At 38.4% G+C, this 18,988-nt stretch overlaps 1 protein-coding gene across 1 annotated transcript in view; it reads right to left on the bottom strand.

The window, feature by feature from the left end:
- Positions 1 to 18,988, bottom strand: part of SNAP91 (synaptosome associated protein 91) — a 63,386-nt gene that overhangs the window by 19,799 nt on the left and 24,599 nt on the right. Inside the window, exons 7-16 of the mRNA XM_066547374.1 lie at positions 18,327 to 18,438; positions 16,877 to 16,983; positions 15,645 to 15,686; positions 12,403 to 12,473; positions 11,992 to 11,997; positions 11,008 to 11,035; positions 9,140 to 9,249; positions 8,335 to 8,468; positions 4,500 to 4,514; positions 4,187 to 4,357 (exon numbers count right to left, since the gene is read on the bottom strand). Of these exons, the coding sequence (XP_066403471.1) occupies positions 4,187 to 4,357; positions 4,500 to 4,514; positions 8,335 to 8,468; positions 9,140 to 9,249; positions 11,008 to 11,035; positions 11,992 to 11,997; positions 12,403 to 12,473; positions 15,645 to 15,686; positions 16,877 to 16,983; positions 18,327 to 18,438 (796 nt within the window). The remainder of the gene's footprint in view (positions 1 to 4,186; positions 4,358 to 4,499; positions 4,515 to 8,334; positions 8,469 to 9,139; positions 9,250 to 11,007; positions 11,036 to 11,991; positions 11,998 to 12,402; positions 12,474 to 15,644; positions 15,687 to 16,876; positions 16,984 to 18,326; positions 18,439 to 18,988) is intronic.

Genomic DNA, 18,988 nt, shown 5'->3' with positions numbered 1-18,988 from the left:
TCTTTATTTTTTACTGACACTTGTGTGTAAGGTTCTTGTCAAGCGCTGTAATTTTTTTTAGCATCAGACTTGGGTTAAATGGCAGGTGGGATAAAAACTTCAGTTCGTACTGGAATCTAAATGAAAAATATCATTGTAAAAACTCCTACTATTAGTTACTCTGATAAGTTCAAGAAACCTATACGAATATAGAGACACACCAACCTGAACAGGTGACCCCACAACTCACAGCTTAAACCAAGGATTTGCCATTGGGTTTAAGCTAGTGCTTAAGTTCTTTTCAAAAGGCTCTGCTGCTCCCACACAATTGCCCTCTGCTAAAATCTAGCCTAACATGCAAAAATGGATACAATTACATCTGCATATTTTATTATTAATAAAGACAGTTTATTTTCTTTTTTGTTCCTTCATATTGTTGTAGTAACGCTACATTTGCACATTCAGCAGTGTAAGAGATTTTTCTCCCTTTAAAGCAGTCACTGTATTCTTTATATTTTTGCATCTCCTGTCTAAAAAATGAATTTAGCTTTTGATTTCTAGAATCAAGTAACATATGGTCCTCACTTGATTTTCTTGACATCCTGAAAACTTAACAAGATGTTGCTGAAACCTTTGCAAGTTCACACTGCACGGAACACCTGCCAGGAGTGACAGGTATGTATTATGTACTGCATTACACTTGAATTCATAAATATAGTTCTTACTGAAATAACGTGCAAACAAGGGGCTTTCAAAGTCGTTAAACACTGAAGTAGTGCTTCAATACATCTTGTCTGCAGAAAAATAAGTGTTCCTGCTGAGTGATCTCTTTCGTCTCATAAATCCAGGCTTTCTTTGATGCCATGGCATCAATACGTAACAAATTGACTCACACAAATGATACAACTGACTTGTAATCATTAATGTATTATGAAACATGTGAAACAATCCTGTGGAAGTCACAAGTAGAGGAAAGATGATAGAACTGAAGCGTACACAAGAAACTGTTTCCAGAGTTTTTTCCCTCTTCAGTCACCCTTCATTACTATTTGACATAGAACACCTGACCTGAGTTATAAAGAAATATTTCACTATGTTCAGAGATAGGAAATAATAATAATTATGCAAAGTATTTGTTGTCTGTTTGGTATTTATTAACTAAGTGCTAACTTGCTATACTAGCATGTACCAGCATAAGGGACGTTCCTTAGCCCTTAACAGCCAAAAGTCTTCAGCACTTTGCCTGCAGTTTCTTTACAGGAAGACCATAGTTGTGCCTATTTACAATTCAATTACCTTAATGCCTAATAACTGACATTTGCACAGTGTCTGCCATGACTTGTTACTTACACTGATTACAGAGTAATCCCACAACAAATTGTAACTCAAGTGCACAATACACATAACCAAAAATACTGTTCCCAAATTTTATTACTGAATGGCATATCAAGGTATTTTGCCTTTCTTCTACCTTTGCATTTCTCTTTCACAGGAAGGATTCCAGCTGCTCTTTGAAAACAGCGTCCTCTTGTTTGTCTTTGAAACACGATTAGGAGTTCCTCAAGTTTGCCCAGGTCACTGAAAGTTTGCCTCTTAATGAGATGGAGTTCTTTAAAAAAGCTATGCTGGATCAATCCTGCATTTCTCATCTGCTTTCCAATACCATACTGGCAATGAACATATAATGCAGATCTTATCTCTCAAAGACAAAGCCCAGCCCTAGGCAACATGCAGACTCCTATCAGCTGAAGTATCAGCCATACAGAGCAGTCAACAGTTATTCCAAAGCCTCCTCTACTGCTTCTTCCTTCAGCTTGGCTACCTTTTCCCAGCAGCTTTCAGCTTCTTTCCCTACACAGACACTCCCTGAAGACTCTTTACATTCTTTCTCCTGAGATCACTGCTCCTGTACCTTCTCCTACCACACCTGACCACAAGAAATTGTGTGAAGCAACAAAGCCCTGGCAAGCTCCAAGAAGTTAAGGTCACCTTGAGGACCCTATCTCCAGTAGACCTCAAAGGTGAAATACCTACCTAATAGGATTAAGTGTAAGCATGTCTAGCATCACAAACACTAGAGAGTAGCAGTGTCTGCCCAAAAACAACCACTTCTAGCACTGGACACAGTCTTAAATTAACAAGGAATGTTAGCATATGATGCTAGAATATACTTACAGCACAGCCTTCAGGAAAAAACAAAACAAAAAAAAATCAAAAAAAATTCAAACCATTGGCAGAGAGGTGGAAGTTCAACACAGACTCACAGATCTTAAAAGGGTCTGTCCACTGTATGTCTTGAAGACACTGCAAAAGTATCTTTACTGCTGAGTGTGTTTAGAGATTTTTCTTATTGAGAACAAGAGGTTTTCTGCTATCATAAATAATAGAACCTTGCTTCATTCTGAAGTGTTCCAGAAAAAAAAATCAGTATGCATCTAATACATAATCCACTGGAGATTTATTGCATTTGAGTGACAAAATACATTCTCTTTAAAGGAAGAGATCAAGCCACAGAAGTCCGCATACCGCAAGAGTGAAATCCCTTCCACACTGAAGGGTGAAGCTCCACTTCTGAACATGCGTCACTAAGTTATCTAATGATCAGTTAAATCTCTAAACTAAACTAAACACATCCTGGTCTTTGCCTGACAAGCCTGGAAGCAGGCACGTGATTTGGCAGTAGCTGTTTTTCCAGGCACAGAGTAGTGGAAAAGGTAGGAGAAAAAATTGCATCTTGTTGCTGTAGTACTGGAAGAACAAGAACAGGTAGTTGTTTTTCTAATCCTGTTTCAAGTTTACAGCGATTTCTATCCATTTAACTATCCTTTCATTTTTTTCAAAAAGTCATATACCTATTACTAAATTAATTAATTACTAAATTAATTACTAAATTACCAACTTAATAAATCAATAATGTAATTTGAAGTTGTAGTATCCAAGACTGGCTCAACCTCAGTGCTTACATACCATAAATTTCACACTATGCCTCTGCAGGGTTATTAATGAGCACAGGCCCTGCCTTCTGCAACATGCTCCTGAGAGCAACAAACATCAGACTCTCTCTCACTTCTAGTGGCATCCAGAACTTTGCCCATGACAATTTTGAAGATGCTTCTCAACTGGCTGATCTTGTGGCATTTGGATTATTATCAATCTTTGTAAAAGGAGGGGTAAACAGCAAGTAGCAGTTGTATACCTTTCTTAGGGCTTTTCAGCATTTTACCAGGGCATATTTTGGTGCTGTCTGTTGAAGCCACTCCTAAAAAAAAACCTTCTAACTGGGAATTTTCAGGCTTAAGGAAACACCTTTGTAGTCAAACTGCTTATGTATGAGACCTCTCTGGCACTCCTATCAGTAGAAGTGATAAATAAACACACCCCACGGAGAAGATAATGGAATTCAGTCTTGATAGCAAATAAGCTATTACTTATTCCTGACATCCCCTGTCATGCTGGAAGTGTGCACGAGAGAAGAGAAAACTAGAAAAATGCATTGGTCAGGTGATCTTAAACATAGTTTGTAAATGAGAAGGTTTCTCCATTACTGGGCTGGTATATTGTTAAAAAAAATGTAATTTCTGACATGCTCTTGGGAAGCCTCCTGCTCCACAGGAGTACCAAGAAAAATGACAACATACAGTGGGAAATGTATTCTCACTCAAGTGGATAGCAGATAACATTAGGAACTGAATGAGCACGACTAAACTCTAAGAATATTTTTCCTTTTTTCCTTTACGTATTATTGTTTGCATAGTTGACATTTAGTTCAAGTTCATCACCCCTCCAATTTTCTGCAAATACTTGTGAAATAAAACCCAAATTCAAGATTGCTGAAATGCAGTAACTTCAGCTGGCTCCATACTCTATTTGGAGGAAATATCCAAAAGAAACACAACACAGCACAAGAGTGACACGTAACGAAGGGCAGGACACTGTGACATCCATCCCTTCAACTACAAAAGCAGAGCTGCTTTTCTCAGAAATTGTAGTAGAGTGCATACTTATTGAATAATGTGGAAACAATTCCTGCTTACCCCCATGTGGACCTGAGACATAAGGTTACCCAGTTGTTTAAGGTTTACAGTTTTCCATACATTTTTCCATATATATGCAGCTGGTTAAACCAGAGGCCTTATTATGCAGCTGAGCTCAGTATTGTTTGCCTGCATCACAAACTGGTGTGGAGCACTACAGCAACCAAACTAACCTCCAAAGAGATCCACCTCAGCAGTGGCAGCAGGGACAGTGGTAGCTGTAGTGGCAGCAGCTGTAGTAGTTGCAGTATCAGTAGTTGGAGCAGTAGCTGCAGTAGGCTCTGGGGCAAATGGATCTGAAATCTGTGGCTCCGAGGTAACACCGGAAAGTGCAGCCAGATTATCTATATGCAACCATGTAATGAAGAGCAAACAGGAAAGGTAAGGGGAAAGGCAAAGACCACAGTTGCTCAGCTCCAGAAAGCTGGAGCTTTTGGTGAGGAGTCTTAACATACAGAGGTCTTAGAAATTAAAAATACTACTCACCCTCTCCCAAGAGGTCTAGCAATTGTCCATTAAAATGACAGCAGAATAAAAAAACAGTGTAATTAGTAGAACTGCCAGATTGAAGATGCTCATTAGCCAAATGTGCATGCTAAATCACATGTCTAGGTTATGCCTAGAAACATAATTTCTACACTTGCTTTTCTAACATTCAGGAAGTTATTTTGACATGAAAAAGCTCATTCTGTTTAATAACTCTTCAAAGCAGGACCAGTACATCCCTAGAACACTTCACAGAACAGGCACTAAAGCAAGGATACTTTAGCAGTGAGCAGCTTGCAAATAATGTTGTTACTTCAGGATATCATACATGGCATCCCTAGTCCCCAAATATATTCTGAGAGACAAACAGGTGGTGGTTCTTGGACTTGGGACAACTGTTAAGTGCAAAATAAATAAATAAATCAACAGAGCAGCTCCTCTTCAAAAGCCTTTTCTGCATCTATGATAGAGCAAACATGCTCTGCACGAACAACTAACTCTGTTAACACTTGCTATGAGGAGTATGAATGTTGACAGCATAAGCATAAGCAGACTGGCTCTGCTCCAAGTTTGGCTCCTTAGTCAACTGTTTCTGAAAGCAAACGAAGCATCTTTAAAGACAGACTTTCCTACAATTTGATGTCCTCTAAAATCAGTCAGATTGAGCTCCAACACAGAGTTATGTTTTGCCTACATAAAAAATCAGCTACGAGATATAAAAACATGCAAAAACTAATGAGCTTGTCCTATTAAATTTTTATTCTGTAGTTAGGATAGCCTGAGCTCAGCACCTCCTTGTTTTACTACCCAGTAGCTCAGTGCTGCTCCTAGATTCTTTGTACCCATAACAGGGCCATGGGTTCATCTTACCCACACTGAACAGCAAGCAGAGTCCTGATGCTCTACTGTAGGTCAGCATTTGGAAGCAAAATTATTTGAGCAGGAGCAGCCCTACCTTCACAAACTTGTCCTTATTTTTAAAACACTTGTAAAAAAGGCAGCAAAAACCTACATTTAGGTTGTTTACAATTTTCATAATTGGTTCCTTGGGCAAGCTCTACTTGATGGCACAAGGTGAACTAAACCAAAATACCATTCTAAAAGAGCAGAACAGTACATTAAAAATGCAGCACTCTGGTATCCCATTACTGCACACCAGGTGAATGTCAACAGCTAGACTTGAAATAAACAACTGTTGGCAAACTTTTAAGTTCTATTAGTTCAGTCTTCAATGCCTTTTTATTACTATGTTATAGAACTCAATACAGTGAAGTGACAATTTTCCAGCACAGCAATCTATGCTTAGTCTTAATATGGGAATGATTAAAAACAATGGGGTTTTGTACAGTAATATTAAAGTAATAATACTGTTAGCAAATCCATGTTCTAAGGCACACTGTAAGGTAGTTCAGAGAAGAAATTCAAGTCAGTTTGCTTTTATATCCAAGAGTAAAACCTCACAAAGAGGCAGATTTTGACCTACTGTATGTTTTGTAATACTATAGTCTACTCTACCTGCTGAATGGCTATCTATTCTCCTTGCAATATGCTGCAAGGCACCATATTATCCTATCTTGATGGTTTCCTGATACCATAGAAGTGTATATTTTCAGAAGTTATAGTTCATTTGGTAGATGACATATTATGTATTCAGAAATACAGTAGGTATACAATAAAATATACAGTGTACTGTACATAACCCCAAACATAATCCAAATATATAGCGTATGCTAAAATACATAGAATCTACACTGCCAGCAAGACTGAGAAAAGCAGGACTGTTTATTGTTGATATGTCTTAATGCTGCAACATGAATTATTTGATATTCACATTTTCCTAGCTATTCTGAACCTGTAATAACTTCAGCACTTCTTCCAGCTTACTCCCTCTAGTACTATTTTCTCATGAGTTCCCACATTCACTTGCTGCAGCCCAGAAGAATAAGCAGCTCAAGTAGCAGGGATGCATGGTTACACAGCCTCCCAAAATTCCTGGGTGGAATGAAGGTCATTTTGTCCACCCTTCTGCTCAGAACAACAGTGCTCCCAGCACCAGAACAGGTCAGTCATGGCTCAGACTACTCAGGTCTTGAAAAACCTCCAGGAATGGAGAGCTCACTAGCTCACATCAGGGATCTGCCTCAGTACTGCCCTACCTTCCAGGTGAAATATTTGTATTCTGTCAGAGAGTTCAAACAAAACCAAATAAAACAAAAGCCCAACAAAACCAAAACAAAACAAAAACAACGATAACAAAAAGCAAGATTCCAGTGCAGTCATCATACCTGGACTGCTGCCAGCAGTAAAGCAGACAAAGCTGAAGCTTACTAAGTTACCAAAATGCTATTCTGAAAGATAAGACTGAAGTATATTTAATGAGGGTAGCAACAACTCTAGCCATAGGAAAATAATTAGCTGTCCTTTTCTGTCATGGAGTAAGACTAAGGACACTTCCAAGACAATTTTCAAGTTTAAACTTTAATTCAGAAGAATAAAAACACCTAAGTTTCAAACTATGGGTGTTTTGCCCAAAAAGAAAACATTAAACCAAATCAACTTTCAATTTCTACGCAAATCAATACTTTACAATATTACTGGCTATTTATTTGTATTTCTATTATTGCAGGAATGAGCAACTGTTTAAAAAATTAGCTCTTTGAAACATCTCAAAGCTTGTATTTAAGTGCTTGGCAATGACAAAGTAAGACAAATAGGACACAATCAAAATACTGCAGAATAATTAGTCCCAGGCATCCTAGAATAGATGACTCTCTGGTCTTGCTGTCTGGATAAGATTATCTTACTGTTAATAAAATTGACATTTGCAAGGATAAAAAAAAGAAATTAATTCAACAGATTAAACTGGAATATGCAATACAGTGTCTACATGACAGCCCTAGCTATCCTCTCTTAATGAAGTGGCTGAAGTACAATGTCATCTTTAATGAACTACAACTAAGAACAGAAATAGAGACTACAGAAGGCACCAGTGGCAGCATGAGCACTGACAGCAGAGTCAGCATGACTCAGTGTTGCATTCCTGCTGGGAGCAGGCTGGTGAGTTCATTAAGCCGCCACACAGGATCCCTTAAGATTACACCACAATTGGTTTACAACTGTATAAATTAAATCACATTTACTGGCCTAATTCCTTGTTTTAACAGAACAAGAGTGAGCACTGCCTACATTTACTGTGGTCCTCCAGATCACCAGCTGTTACTGCTGCCTGGAACAACAGGGTCAGATTTCAGAGAGCTGGTTAGTTATTCCTTTTTGAAAGCAACTAGCCCTCTACTTCTATTTCCATATTAGTGTTCTAAGCACACACAGAAGATACTTTATTAAAATATATCAAGGCTTGTCAGAGGTAATCACACTTGCAGCAGAACTAAGTTGCCACTGTTTGCTTTACGTGCATTTTTGTTTTAAAAGCTATTTTTGTTTCTCCTCCTGTTGATCTGTGGCCTTTGCCCTATGAACAGAAGAGCTGGTTTCTGCCCCCACCTTGCCAATAAACACGCAAGCAGTTCTGGTTCTTCTGTTTTGAAGTGCCTACCCTACCTGCTCACCTTCATCCATCCCCCTCCTGCTCACTTTTAGTCACATAATCCTGGCCCCTCAGCTTTGCAGTCAGGCCCTTATAAGCAGCTTATGAATATCCCTGGAAAGAAGCAGCAGCCTTGTGCTGCAGAGGGATGCCTGACCGTCAGGTCAGCAGAAGCCTGGGAGTGAGTTGGGAACATCCTGTGCTAGCAGAGAAAGAGGCAGATTTCAGTTCAGCCAGGCAAGAAGATGGAGACTGCAAGGAGGGATGCTGACAGTGAGGTTTCTCTACCTCCCCACGAAGTGCCTCCAGCAGCAGCAGCAGCAGCAGCAGCAGCGCCCGCAGGAGCAGGTGCTGGAGCTGCCTGCCCAGCACCGGCAAAATCTGGCTGAAGATCCAAAAGATCACTGGATGGCTTGGAAGAGCTGCCAAGAAAAGGAAGAGAGACATTAAATACTGGAGGAATTTGTCCATTTCAATCATTTTTTTTTTAATGTCATGACTGGATTAAGGAATCAACCGTAGTTTGGGTGAAATAGACTTTTTTTTCAGGCTTTAGGATTAGAGCAGTGTCCATAAGCACCTCTAGTGTAGTGAGACCCAAGAATATGCTACAACCCAGGATGGGAACCTTAACTTACTTCTATTTCCTGATAATGGCATTGCAACAGATCTACGAGACTTAAAATTCTTTAAAAAGACCCCAAATAACCAAACGAACAAAAAAAAAAAAAAACAAACAAACCCCAACCCAAATCCAACTAACCAAACCAAAAGAAACCCCACCACAATACCCAAAACAGAAAATGAAAAATTCCAGGCAGTGCCTGAAAACAGAGAAAATAACTGTTGTGACTGAAACCAGCAACATTCTACTTCCATATTTCATCATGCCATGTCAGAAAGGAAGAACCCTGCATTTCCAGGCAATGAACTGCCTTTAGGTGGAAGAGAATTGGCAGAATTTCTATGGGTTAAGCGAGTCAGTTATTTATTTAGGACACCAGATCTTGTTCATCTAGAACATTTAAATATCAAACAATTGACTTTGGTACCTACATCAAGCTCAGTAACTCAAATACACTTTTTAACTTACCTGACTGGAGCAGCTGTAGATGAAGTTGCAAAAAGATCAACTGGAGGAGATGTATCAATAGTTTTTGCTGGAGTAGAACTAGGAGATGTAACAGTTGTGGCTGGAGAAGACTGGAGAAACATTTTAAATATACATTCAATATACCAGCATTTCTCCCCAACCAGCTCATGCACAGATGCACATACTTTAAGAACTAAATTTGGACATAACATCTTATTATTGTGAGCTGTTTTCTCTTCTCAAATAATTTAAGGAAGACTGGACTAAATTTTCAGATGTTAGTAGAGCTGAGAAACCCCAAGGTGACTTCAAAGAAGGAAAAAAGTTTCTACAAGGTTTATTCTAAAGGAGTTGTTTCTGTAACTGTCAGACTCTTCATTTTGTCTATGGAATGAAATACCTGTTTGTCCACAACAGCACCTTAGTACTGTAACCACAGAAATGGTGAGAGAAGAGAAATGATTGGAAACTAGTTAAAAGTGTGTTTGCAAACCTTCAGAAGAGAGTTTAAAGAGCCATCAACAGCATTCAGGGTTAAGTCCTTGGAAAGATACAAAAGACAGCTCATCCTATGACTTTGCTTCATTAGCTGCTCCAATTCGGGATAAAGATACTTCAAGCATGGCAAGGACAGACACCCAGGAGAGTATACTGCAACTCCTCTGTGAACTTGAAGACTCAAGTTACCTTGTAGAGTGTCAATTTAATTCCAAAAGATACTGTAAGCTTTGGTACAGCATCTCACATGCTAGAGATCCCTTACCTAACAACTGAAAACAAGTCCTAATTTTAGTACTGTTTGCCATTCTGACCACTTCCAAGAAGGAAAAAGAATGGCAAATTTGAAGAGATTTTCTCCTGAGTTCTTCTACTGCCATCCCATCATCTTAACTCTAGCAGATGGGTTCTTTTTGGACTCTCCTCAGACCTTCAGTAAGGTTTGAGACTACAATGGTCCCAATCCCTCATGTGCATCAAGGAAGAGGTGGTTAAAGCTGTAAGAACACTTTCTGAGCCATCATGTAGTTCTCACCAACTGCTCTCATAAATAGCAGTTTTTTGTTTTGCTTTCTTTTGGTTTTGTTGTGGCTTTTTTTTAGTAAAGGGCTTTTCAGAAAGAAATTTAGGAACTTTCTCTAGAATCAAGCATTGAACCCGCTGCATTAGATTCAGAAGATTTCATTGAGTTTTTTCTCCACAGCACCCATTATGAGACACAGGTATGGCACCTGGCAATGCTCCAGGGATACCAGGAGCTACTATTACTAACACCATAAAGCTCATTAGTTTATCTGACACTCAAACCAAGGCATTTTCACTGGCAGCTCTTGCTTTAAATTAAGGTCAGCAGTCTCACTACTGAAGGTCATTTCTGAAACTAGGTATATTGGATGAAAATTTTCTTCCTTTCTTCCTTCTTCCTAGCTTTTCACATGAACATGGTTTTAAGAGTCAGAACTCCCTCCTAAAAAGCTATGGAAGGAGTGAAGGATTTGCAGAAGAAATATCCCGGAGTAAGTTTCTTGGTGGCATGAGAACTAAGGTGGAATGAAAGCAAAAAAAAAAAAAAGAAAAAAAAAAGAAGTTGAGATAAAAATATGTGTATCTTTTATGCTTTCACAAGGAGAAGTCATCACATTCAGGTGAAGTTCCTTAGCATCCTGACTGGCACAAGCACTGCAGCCCTTCAGAACAGTGACATGCTCTTATGGGGCCACTGTTTATAAAGACATTAAAAGATCTAATTTTGTCAATTAGGTGGCAAAGTCTAAAAAGTAGATTAAGAGATGGAAATTTAACTCCTTACAATGTTCTAAACCATATCACCTGAACAAGAATTATCTAGTATAGCAACTGGCAGTATTTACCTTGCTCAGAGGAGAAGGAGCCCCAGATCTAGAAAAAAAAGGGGTTTTCAGATAAGTACAGTTTTGAAACTATGTTTCTGGTATCAAAACTCCTGCAAAAAGACCAAAACCTAAGCATGAAAGCTTTCTGAAGATCTCTTCAATTGCATGCCCTCTACATTTCTTAAACTTCCATGTGCCACTTTAGACAAGGAATGCAAATTTTACTTCAAATCTCAAATAAATCTTTTAAGCTAACTGGCATCAAAGGATTATTCTGCCTTTTAAATAAGCTCTACTAAATGGAGGAAATGCAGAGATGCATGCAAATATCTTGCTTTGGGGCCTACAGGAGCCAGCAGGAAAGAGTTACTGGGGCAAGATGTCACCATATTAGAAAACCATGCAACAGCAGCAGAACACCACCAATACTGAAGCCATTCTCTAACATAAGTCTTCTGAGGATGTGTCAGCAAATTTTCAAAGTCTACTTTCTTTTAAAGAAAGTCAGAATTACTTGAAAATAACTACATTTAAAAGTATGAAAACAGTGAGTTGGAAAGTTCAAGCTGAAAGTTCTCCACATGCACAAAAATCACACTAACAGTAACTGACAGAGACTTAATCATAACTTAAAATGCATGTCAGTGCATTTGTTTGCTTTCATTATGAGTTATGAAAATACTGCTACATATTTTTAGAGCTGCTTTGATCTAAGAGATGAAAGGAGGAGCTGAAGATAAAGCTGCACCAGTATTGAACTAGCATCCATCCCATAAGTTACTTGAATTGGGTAAGTCCTAGGAGCTGTAGAATAGATTAGAAGATTTCCAGATCTTCTAATCACAGAAATGACAAAAAAATAATTTAATGACTATATACAAAAGCAAAGAACAGTTTATCTCAACTCAAAGAAAATATCTATTTTTGTGTGTTCAAGAAAATATTTTAAAAATACACATAACCATGCCTGCAAGCAAGTGATGTGTAAAGGTATGTACTTACCCTTCACTAAATTGCAAGGATAGCAACAGTGAAAGAGAAAACAGAGGTTTAGCTTAATCCTTCCTAGACTTAGCCATGGCAAGTATCTCGTATGAAGATGCAAAATCATTAGAAAAGAAATAGATTTTGATGATAAAAGCCTTAGCAGCACACAAATTCCCAGTTTCTTCTAGTTTTCCTCAAGTAATTTTAGTTCATTTTGGAAAGTGTCTAGTTGTTCTGTGTGTTTCCCCCACCCCTATCAATTAAAGAAAAGATTGCCATTAAGATGACTGTGTAAAGGAAAGGAAAAGCCTTGTCTTATTTTCTAGCTAAGTGACAAAAGGAGGTTGGGGGAAGCAAACCTAAACATCAAGTAATCTCACACTTTCTCCATTATGCCTAGATACATGGTACAACATATATACCTACTTGTTGCCAGGTTTTTTTCCTTCCAGTGAGTTTAGATGTTGCTCAAGGGTCTCCATGAGACTGCTGGGAGCCTTGAAAGTGAAAACAAAGATACACACCTCAAAGTATTGCAGCAATCTAACCACAGCTTGAAATCCAGCACCAACTTCCCTGAAGTCCATTCATGCAGTTACTTTATTTACATCAGTGTGGAAACAGTGGATTTCCATGCTAGAAGTATTCAGGCAAAGCCAGTTTTTAAAAATGTATTACTGCATCCAAATTTGCAGAGAGAAAATGTTTACCTCCACTATGCAGCACCTGAAGCCTAAATCCAGGATGTGCTGCTCATCATGCTTTAAATCAGTGTTAAACATGGACAACAGCACAGCATCCACAGAGCTGATTTTAAGATTCAAGGTCACACTTAGTTTTGCTTGTAGTGCGACCCCTCAACGCCCCTTTCATGACCAGAAGGTTAGAGAGCATTTGCAGCCTAAACAAAACAAAGTCCTTTCCAATGCCCCCAGAAGGAGCTACCTTTGGCTCAAGACTCCCAACATCACAAAACCTTATAGCTGTTCTCAAAATGGTACCCTGGCAGAGGTTACTGTGCAGCTAGCTTGAACTGCAGAAAGATTTCTATTTTAGATATCTATAAAAAACTAGGCTTTTTCAGGCGTCCCTGATCTTGTGTTTTATTTTAAGCAACCTTTTTGTGGTCAGCAGCCAATACCCACAGGCACTTGCTGTTACAATGGGAGATAGAAAAAGTAGTTGTAAATGCAACTACTAGGGCTTAGCTATTCCGGTATAAAAATAGAGCCTGGATAAGATCAACAAGCAGGGAAGAAACCCTTGAGAGACACAGCAGCATATAATAATTGAATGTTTCATCAGGGTTAAAAGTTCATCAGTTCATCAGTCTCTAAACAGGGAATTCTCTTTACCAGTCTCTTTCAGATCAACCACAATTCCTAACAGCAATACCTATGATGTTTTTCATAAATAACATCTTTAATTTCAGGGCAGACATAATTATCAAACAAGTCAGTTTGTGATGCTTGGAAGCAGGCATTCCTCTGCTCCTACACTGAAAAACCAGCTGGCTGGCTGAATCTTTCAGGATGCATAGCACCTGCTAGTACCAATGCACAGCTGTACAATGCACAGTGCCTGCATATTGATTTCAGCATTAAACCCAGTAACTTAACACATCCAGAAATTTAAAACGCTCAAAATAATCTTAAATGACAGATTGAGTTTAAATACATCCTACGTATATAAGCAATGAAGAGACATCTTGACCTTGCTGCTTTTACAGGCATATTTATTAACTTTTAATTCATTTGGGCATAATAATAATTGGTTAAACACAAGTGACCTAGTTATAAGAATTCTCCAGCAAAAACTAAAAAGTAAAACAAACTAAAAAATGCAGAGAGATTCAGACTTTCACGTATTCAAAGAGGCTATATTGTAAGATACAGTTGTGAGACTTTAACACGTTTAAAAGCTATGTTTAAAAAGAAATGTTAAAGAAAAAGTTTGCATACTGTTACCAGTTATGTCTAGACATTTTAGATAGCTTTCCAGTATATTCAAAAGCTATATTTAATATATATATTAAATTAAGCTATATTCCAGTATATTCAAAGCTATATTTATATAACTTTCCAGTACAGTAGTCAAATGTTTCTTTTATATTATCTTGCTGTTTTATATTACAACAAGGTAATATAAAACTTATCTATCAAACAGAACTCAGAGAAGAAGCTTCAGAAAATTTCTACTCAGATGCAACAACTTGGAAAGGAAATACTATCTGGTACCAAATTTTCAACATTGAACATCTCTTAATTTCTTCTAGATACTGCTTTAACATTAGATAACCTATCAGCATTGTGCTGGAACCTTAGATATGGGTTCCCCACTAGCTACTAGGGGCAAAACTGTCATACTTTAGGAAATGCCAGTAAATAAAAATAAGCCAGGATTTTTAGCTGCTAAGATGCCTTCTCAGCCTCCAAAATTTTGCAGGCAAATAATAAAGTCCAAAGATGAAAACTATCAACTCAAATTACACTATTGGCACCACTTGTCTAGCTTTACAATGTATGTACACAGGCAGTGTCAACACAAACAACTTCTTGCAGAACACTACCAACTATTGCCATGGCTTGCTATAGGAATATAGGTGTACCATTGATACTACATAGAATTATGTACCAATTGTCAGCTGAAATTCAGTTTTATTATTCACTTTTTATTTATTTCTCTCTGAAATACTCTGTCAAGGTCTCATCCATAGGCTATACAGCATGCCTCAGGCTAGCCTTAGCAAGTGAGTCCCCAGCTGCCTTTGGGAGAGTACAGCTGTGTGGGACTACCTGAGCAGAGACTGAAGTGGTCAGGAAATTGGATGAGATGATCATTGGAGACACCCTTCCTTCCAAAAGAACTGTTCTATTCTAAAGTGCTGGCTCATGGGGTGGAAGGTAGCAGTAACTAAGGTGCTGCTGAGCAAGTGCAGCACTGACTAATGACACAGAACAGGCTGGTGCAACACAAGCAGAAGCAGATAGAAGTGCCACAGAAATTTATAAAGTATATTTCATTAACTGGTTTCCAGGTGATTTCTCCTGGTTTAAGGACTTAGTTCATCACTGACTCCACTGTGTTAAAAAGGAGCCCCTGAGGTACAGAGTTAGGGGAAAACACTGCATCAGCTATTTCAAGATTAGGTCTGATACTGCACACACTGCTTTTGTCTGCTGAAAGGGTGGCCTGACTTCATAGCCCCATTGTATGAAATCCACAAAGATTAACAATCCCCACCTTCTCACGATGTCTCACTTTCAGAATTTTTAAGTGGTGCTTAACTGAGAGAGACACTATTCTGATATTGATTTAAACCAGGCTTTCAAGAGGCTATCAAAAACTGCATTAACAAAAACTATGTGAACAGTTGGGGTGTGCACTGCTAAGTAGTTTGGGTTGCTCTTATGTTCCAGTTTTACTGGCATCAAATCTGCCACAGGTGAGCTCTTCAGCATGGATCTCCTCCTCTAAGTAAATATCCTCTTCACATTAAACACAAAGCCAGGCACCCAGGCCAATTTGCAAATGATCCTTAAAATGGACAGCAGCTACACCATGTTAGGTGCTAGGACTTCACCAACATTTGCATTCCTGGTGTGCTTTCCTAATTACAGAACTTTTATTTATTACACAAATGCAAAAAGACTACAAGAGAATCTTACCTGTGTAAGATCAGGGATATCACCTTTGTCAATTCCAACTTGCTGTGGAGATAAAAGAGTAAAGGTAAAATCTAAATGCATTATTCCACTGCAGCAGGCAATAATTTTGAGTAGAACTGCTCTTCAACTATAAGGCATCCTGTCTTTAGAAAAATACCACAAAGTTAGAAAGGACATGTCCATCTTTCCAGTAGCTACCTACAACAACCTGCAGCACTTTTTTTCCCCCCACAAATTAAATATCCATTTAAAATAAAAGGATAAGAAAATGGAGCTTGATTTCACACACATGGACCTCATACTCTATACTGAAATACACTGGTCATATACTGTTGTCTCAGAGGAGAGCAAATTAAGGTCTCAGTCTGCAATCTTCTATTAATAGCCCTGTTGCTTCACACTGTGGTTCTTCAGAGTGACTGCTAGCTCAGCTTTTGCAGAAGAAGAGCAAGCCCCACTTCACCTCGTAGTCTTGAAGTAGAGTCACTGTAACCCCTGTCCAAAAAGCTGACATGTGTCTCTAAAGTACTTTACTCCCTCAAGTTCAATATTCATATCTGAAACTACAAGCCATTAAGGAGTCTATCAGGCTTCTCCATAGATAAGTCAATTAGCAAAGAAACAAACTTTTTATTCAGCTCATTACTACTGTCCATCATAATGAAGTATGAAACATGGAAAATGTGCACCCTGTGCCAAAGAGCCAACTACCACAAATGAGAATCCAGCAAAGGAGTTAATTAACCATGTAATATTCCTATTATCCGCATAAGAGGATGATAACAAGGAGCAAAACCAGGACAATCTCACATTACAGTTAACTTAATGCTGGCTGCAAAGACTAAAAGAACAGACTTAAAAAATCTGCCTGCTTCTATTCCCAATTATTGTATCTTTCTCTAATGTTCAACCCTGTCCTAGAAGTATGCTTTTACCACAGCATTTCTCAAAAATATTGGAACATTTGAAGTTATGTCATCTCTTAATTTTAGCAGGAAAGTTGAGTTTGGCTGCACCATAGAGACATGTAGAAGTCCTAAGCAGGCTTAACTACAAGACCTGAAGAAGCAGATCCAAGATCCAGATCCAATGGATCCAAGGTCCTTTGAGACAGATGCTTAAAAAGTGCAATTAATATTTTACATTGGTGCTAACAAACAAACAAACAAGCAAACAAAAAATAATCACAAAATACTTAAGTGCTGGCCTCCAGAAGACCCAAAGCCACTTACCTCTGCAACTTTAAGAAACTCTGATACTCTGGTCATTCGAGTTAGAAATCGTTTGTAGATTTCAAGAGCATCTTTACATTGTCCCTTTTTCATTTCAAAAAATTTCTCTAAAGAAATAATGTGGTAAATTTCAGTTAAGATGTCTTACATTAGGTCTTATATCAGCAAGTCTTGTTTTCACAAAAATCGTGTATCAAGAATATGACACTACATTAACATTTACATTTACTACTTGGACATTAATCTAGTGGCATCTCTTGCCTAGTATAAGTTTAGAAGTTGGGCTTGCTGAGCTGCTGAAGAATTACATAGGCCATAAAATTGAACCTCAGCTAGCCATAGCATTGTTTGTGATGTCACTTTTTTAAAGACTGAGAAGTAAGCAGGTGAAGCAGCTACTCAACTTAAAATTCAAAATAATTAAGGATACATAAACACATACTAATATATGTCCAAATTGTCTTCACTCCAAAGAACTGTATTTTTTTCACTTAAGTAGTCCCTAAAGTCCATTTATGTCCATTATTAAACACAGCTGCCACATGTTTCAACCCAAACTTACACTTCAAGTAGCAGTAGACAGTGAAATTCCAACTGAATTTTTAGGCCTAACCCATTGTGTCATGCTGGTGATCACAACAGACTGCCTGAGCTTCAGAACGTGCTTGAACATGCTCAGAGCCTCCTTTACACTTTGTAGGCTGATGGTAGGTAGGATTGTGGAGGGGATTCAGCTTTGGCAGTCATGCTTTCAGGCAGATCAGAAATGTTATTCAGGAGTATATAACTTCATACAAGGCTATCACATAATGTTATCACTCTCTACAGCTACCTAAAGGGAGGTTATAGCCAGGTGAAGGTTGGTCTCTTCTCCCAGGCTACCAGCAAGAAGACACAGCCATAAGCTGTGCCAGGAAGGCTTAGGTTGGACATTAGGAGGAATTCCTTCACAGAAAGAGTGACCAGACATTGGAAGGGGCTGCCCAGGGAGGTGGTGGAGTCACCAACCCTGGAGGTGTTTAAGGAGAAACTGGATGTGGCTCTTAGTGCCATGGTCTAGGTGATAACGTGGTGAACAGTCACAGGCTGGACTCAACAGTCTCAGGGGTCTTTTCAAACCTAATTGATTCTGTGATATATAACAGAAGAATGTGGGTATCTTAAAAATGCAAAAGCTTCTAACTTTGCACAGCATATTACACATGCTCACACAGCACTGTACATTTCTTTAAGCACAGATATGGTCACTGTCTTTAAAGTATCTTTTTTTTAAGGACATGCGATGATCCAGCTTCAGATAAATACTAATGTAAGAGGGTTCAGCTTAAATTTTTCTCTCATTTCAGACTAGAAGAGTCAAGAAAAATGTAGCTTTAATGAAAACTGCAGCAGATCTAAAAGTCATTCTTCACTCACGTATGGTATGTGAGATAAAAGCCAGGTTACTTACCTAATAAGTTAATAACCCCATCATTGTAGCAAGCAAAAAGTTTGATGAGATCTTTAAACAGAAGCATGAATGCAGCATTTATGACACCATTTGTCAGTTCATTTGGATGAACCTACAAATAAAATATCAGTTATTAACAAAACAGGTGTCAAATGCAAACATTTTGGCTTACATCAGGTATTTGGTGCTGTTATAGACAGAATTGAGCACTGAAGTTTTCATGCTAAGACACTGAAGAGAATTTTGGTTAGCAGATCAAGGATTGCTTTCTCCACCACTCCAAAACAATCCACTATAGCAGAGGAGTATCCACGTCAACAGCAAACATCTTAGTCTTGTCTCCTTCACTTGTCATGAAGAAGAGGAAGGCAGAGATGCTGTTTACAGTTTTAATGTAATGGACAAAAGATGTCAGTTTACAGCAGAGCTCAACAAAAACTTAATCGTCTATGAGATAATGTATTTGGACTAATGATGTCAAGATCCTTTCTCACATTAACTTGGGAAGAAAATATGTGCTTATTTATTAAAAGGTCTTTCTTTCCGTAAAAATATCTGCTCTTCTGAGAGCACTATCACAATTCCTATGCCATTTAAGGAATGGAAAGCACAATGAGACGTACTTCAAAGCCTTTCCTCTGAGAGCTGTAGTGGGCTCTTCC

The sequence above is a fragment of the Molothrus aeneus genome, chromosome 3, assembly GCF_037042795.1.
Source record: "Molothrus aeneus isolate 106 chromosome 3, BPBGC_Maene_1.0, whole genome shotgun sequence".
In the NCBI taxonomy this organism is placed as follows: Eukaryota; Metazoa; Chordata; class Aves; order Passeriformes; family Icteridae; genus Molothrus; species Molothrus aeneus.
Note: the sequence above shows the minus strand (reverse complement) of the source record. Positions and strands in the feature narration are given on the sequence as shown.